The following is a 5,171-nucleotide window of genomic DNA, read 5'->3' on the forward strand; positions in this document are numbered from 1 at the left end:
ATCCTTACATGGCTAATCAACAGAAAGTGTACAAGCTGTTATCATATTACTAGACAAGAACTAAGATACGAAAGAAATTGGAACTCCAAAACTTGAATGATCCATGATACAAAGCATGACGACAAAAAAAGATAACCAGAGTAACTCACTGTTATCAAAACTCAAAAGCTAAAAAGAAAATTGGCATCTTGTGAGCTGTACCTTAACCTAATAACATCAGAAGTTAGAAAGGGAGGGGCAGTAACAATCCAATAGACTATCAGCATGCACAAGTTCCAAGGAACCAGACTTGATTAAACTACTCTACAACCCTCTGGATTCCATTGGCATTTCATGAAGGATTGAAGTTTTGTATGCAAGTTCTGCAGTTACATAGTCGCATTTTGAAATTGAACTGGGTTAAGGAAAGGGAGTTTTGCTAGAGCCTAGACGTGCCTTTGGGACAGCAAAAGGCAGCCTGATCTCTTTTGGAAAGCCAATGCCCATGGGACTGGGGTGCGAGCTAATTAGCAGCAACTTCCCAGCTAGCCAGTATCAAAGCAGCTTTGTTTCTAACAAGACGTAAATTATGTTTCCCCAGCTCTGATTTCATTGGAAAAAGTGAGCTGTTGGTTAATAAAATGATGGCCCTCCACTCTCTAGAAAATGTGAAACACCAAATGGAGCTATGCCATGCGAGGAAAAAAAACCATGGAATAGAAAATGATCAACTATACAATCCAACTTCGTGATTCAATACCAAGTCTCAAAGATACCAGCTTATGTACAGGAGGATTTAGCAAAAGAATTAGCATCATTGTTTACATCCCTTTCAGTATAAAATTGCTTGAAGTCCAACAGGAAAACTTCAAGAATTGTACAAGTGCTTTATGAAATCACTTGTAACAGACATTTTAAGGATAAAATGTGCTTATTCGAGGATGTAAAGATTAAAGATTTCAGCAGGCATCTTGCAGAATCTAAGTTTCATAATAACAAACCCGTTATACACTAAATAAATGCTTGAAATTCTACAAAGGAAAGAAAAGGGTATCACAGTAAAACTTTGTAGAAGATAAATAGAAAAGCATAAAATTTCTACCTAGATTTTATAAAGAGAATTCCATTATCACCATTTTCCAAGAAATTCTTATCCTTCCATGAAGCTGGGGGATCATAAACAAAGCAACAGAGAGGGTCATGAAACATATTTTCTTAAGAATTGACAATAAGATTCACAGCAAGGGTGGTGTTAAAAGAATAGCCACTGCTTAATTTCATTCATATTTTATTTTCAATTCAAGTATGGAAACTAAATTACAGAATGTCACTTTGATCTATCATCTATGTCTATAACTTAAACCTATAAACGGGTATCATCGTCTAAATTTGTGGAAGCAGAATAGAAACCTTTGATATAGCCCCTCCCACAAATTGCGATGAATAAAAATGCTGCAAAGGTGCAATTATACAATACAACTACAACAGAGAAAAAAGAATTAAAATATGCAGGAACAAAATGCACCTCGTTAGCTATAGAAAACTCGTGCCCGCATGGCAATGGTGCAGAAGATTATGAGCAATAGCATCCCTAGCCTTCATTGAACTTGCTGATCTCAAAGCAACCTCAGGTACCATCTCATCATCAACAAGTTCCATCCTCAGCTCTGGATCCATTTCCTCATTTTGCATTTCACAAATATTATGCAACACACAGCATGCCCCGAGAACCACCGGCAAGTCTTGTAGTTTCACCTCTGTTCTTTTCTGCAAGCAACTCCACCTCCCTTTCAACCTTGCAAAGGCATCCTTAGCAACCGATTGAATCTCCCCAATCTTCTCATTAAAAGCATGCTGAGTCCATGTCAAATTCTGCTGTGTATACGGCACCAAAACCCAATCCATTAATGGGTAACCTGAAGTCCCAACAAGCCAAACATCCTTCAAAAGGCCTCCATTAGCCCTTTGGAATAAAGCAGACTTTTCCAACACCTGATCATCAGGCATTGAACCAGGCCAACCAATACACACATCAGTAAACACCCCTTTTGGATCAACAACGCCTTGAACAGTAATTGAGTAGGATGTTTTCTGATTCCTCTCTGTATGCCTCTTATTAAAATAAGCGGCAACACTAATCTTTGGAGCTATGATAGATATATGAGTAGTATACATAGACCCCACAACATTAGGTATCCCAGAAATAGATTCAAATTCATTTTTTGTCTTCCTCAAATTATCCTCATCAGGCCATTGCAAATACTTGGGCATTAAAACATTCCTTATAGCTGAACATACTTCAAGAACTAATTTATGGCAAGTAGAAATACCTAAACCAAACCTCTTTGACACAAGTCTAAGAGGTTCACCAGTAGCCAATCTCCAAATACAGACAGCAACTCTTTGCCTAACAGGAATAGCATTACGCAAAGTAGTATCTTCTTTAGCTATAACTGAATTTAACTCCTCACATATCGAGTCAAAAGTAGACTTACTCATTCTAAAAGCTTTCTTGAATTCTTCCTCTGGATAATCTGATCTATTACAATCGTCCCACCATTCTTTATCTCTATCTTTCACCCACAAACGTCTTTGTTGACCACCAGCACCACCACCGTGCTTTGCGTCTTTAATTCCTTTAATAGCAGCAACCCCAGTAGAGGCAGCAGAAACAGCCGCAGCACCAGCTACTGCCCTTGACTTCTTGCGCTTGTTTCTTTCTGTTTCTTGAATTTCTACGTGGTCATCTTGAATATTGCCGTAGTATTCAACCATTGTTTTAATCCTTTTCTTGTGGTTTGCCTCGAACAGTATTTTCTCTTCATTTGAAGCATGGTTTTGCTCTTCTTGATCACTCTTCTCTTGTTGTTCTAGCAATATCAATGATGTGATGAAACCCTTCAAGGTTTTCTTCTTCTTTCTGCTGCCATCTTGCCCAAATGAATTGCTGGCATCACTATCATTTTCTTCTTGCTTGTCATCTTTTCTTTGCCTTTTCTTGGAGTTGCTGATAATATTAGTTTCATTCATTTGGTGGAGTGGAGATTGAAGCAAGGTGAACATATGAAAAAGGAAAAAGAGTTGAAACAAGAGGCACAGAAGTAAGGAAAATCCTCTATTGATGTTGGCTTTTCAAGAAAGTGTGAACACACTACAGGATAGAAGAGGTTAGAGCCTTGCCTTTTACTTGTACGATTGAATTTTTTTATATATATAGATTTTATATTATAATGATTGATTTTTAAAGTATATTTTTATAAATATATTAATATAATATTTTTTATTTTTTAAAATTTATTTTTAATATATTAAAAAATAAATTTTTATGGTTTGGACCATACTTAAAATATATATATATATATATATATATATATATATATATATATATATATAATCTTAATCATAACTTACCCATCAAATAAATATCCGAAGACACCTTAATATAAGAGCTGGTTTTCATCCAAAGGAACAAGAATCAATCCACGCATATATACTAGTACAAAATTGACCACACCCATTTTTCCTTCTTATTGAAGGACTGATTGAGTAATGGTAGATATCAAGGAGTCTCTCTCATGAATAGAAACATTCATTTTATCATTCAATTTCTTACATAGGCTCTAGATTTATGTATATATTTATGAATTATTTGTTAAATTAGGCTGGGATAGATGGTAAAGCCATGATTGGTGCGCCACAGATCATCATCTGTCTAAGAAGGGAAAAAAAAACGTGGGCCGAGTGTGAACACGGCTTTGCGGAGGTACTCATAAATGTTAGACTTTGTGACATGTTGGGTGTGGGGAGGTGGCGGCAGGTGGGAGACTGTGACTTTAGGATTACGCGGTTTCCTTTGGATTCTGGCTTCTTCTCTGGAAGGAATGCTGCTGACGTGGCTGGGTCTTATCGATTGCCATTATCGAAATAACAACCCCCGAAAAGAAAAATAAATAAAAAACTGCATATGGAGAGCTGAACCAGTCAATTAACATTGAATTTGCATACTAGCAGTAACTTCAAATGGGACCTTCATCCTGCTGACAGAGAAGTGGTCCCCCCTCTCTCTCTCTCTAACAAGGCAAAGGGTTGCTAAGTGTTTGGGGACTTTGGCGAAAGCAAATTTGTCAACTACTTTTGTGAATTGTTTTTATAATGATGTCTAGATGCCCTTGAAACTAATGTAAATTGAGGAGAATCTTTAGTGATTGTTGATAAATTGTTGATAAATTGTTGATAGTGATTGTTGTTTTGCTTGGGTTAAAACATCCGATTTGTAGGGGGGGGGGGGGGGGGGGGGGGAAGAAGTTGAGGAGAATCTTTAGTACTGAAACTGGAATAAACAAAATTAACAAAACCTTTAAAAAAAAAATATTGTACAAAACATTATTTATTGTAATAGTTCAATGATAAAATTGTTCTTAAACTATGGAAACTTTAAACAGCATATGATTAGTTTTTACCATGATTCAATTATCATTTCCAAATCTACCGATAATAGAAATTTTTTTTTTTACTTTTCTACACACTAAAGCTATTTAATTATCCCTAAAATAAAATTAAAAAAATAAATTTATATTCAAGGGCTTTTTAGTCTTTTTAAATTTTCTTAACATAATAAAATATCTTAATTACTCTTAAATCCAAAATTTACTAAATTATTTTCAAGGGGTTTTTTCGTCATTTTTTTTAATGTCAAGTTAGCTCGAGGGAAATTTTTTAATAAATATTTAATATTTTTTAAAAAAACTTTGGTGGAGAGGTGTTGGAAAGATCTCGACGCCCTCTCTACACGACACATGCGTCAAACGCACCTCTAGTTTAGTGGAGACTACCATTTCTTTTTTTCCTTCTCTCTCTCTTCCCCTCAAATTTTGCTCCAACCTCTTAGAATTTCAAACTATCCCCTTTAATTTTTCACTTAACATTATCCTTTCAATCACTATTTCTTTTTATTTTGAATAATTTATAAATTTTTTTTTTCAATTTCACCCATTTTATTTTTTATTATTCAAATTTGATTTTTATTTTTTTATTGCTATTTTTTTTGTTTGGGATCATTTTTTAATTTGTTTTTTTATTATTATTTCATCTTCCTTGGGTATTTTTCCAATCAAATTTGATCTTTTTTCTTTTGATTGTTTTTTTTTTACTTTGACAAGTTTTTTAAATTGATATTTTTTTTCACAATGTCA

At 34.6% G+C, this 5,171-nt stretch overlaps 1 protein-coding gene across 1 annotated transcript; it reads right to left on the bottom strand.

Moving 5' to 3' along the window:
- Nucleotides 1-1,231: 1,231 nt before the first annotated feature.
- LOC133673791 (protein ALP1-like) lies at nt 1,232-3,171 on the bottom strand. Its single transcript, XM_062094683.1, has one exon. The coding sequence runs from the start codon at nt 3,040-3,042 to the stop codon at nt 1,513-1,515; it is 1,530 nt and encodes a 509-aa protein (XP_061950667.1). The 5' UTR covers nt 3,043-3,171; the 3' UTR covers nt 1,232-1,512.
- Nucleotides 3,172-5,171: the final 2,000 nt, after the last annotated feature.

The sequence above is a fragment of the Populus nigra genome, chromosome 15 (assembly GCF_951802175.1).
Source record: "Populus nigra chromosome 15, ddPopNigr1.1, whole genome shotgun sequence".
NCBI classification, from domain to species: domain Eukaryota; kingdom Viridiplantae; phylum Streptophyta; class Magnoliopsida; order Malpighiales; family Salicaceae; genus Populus; species Populus nigra.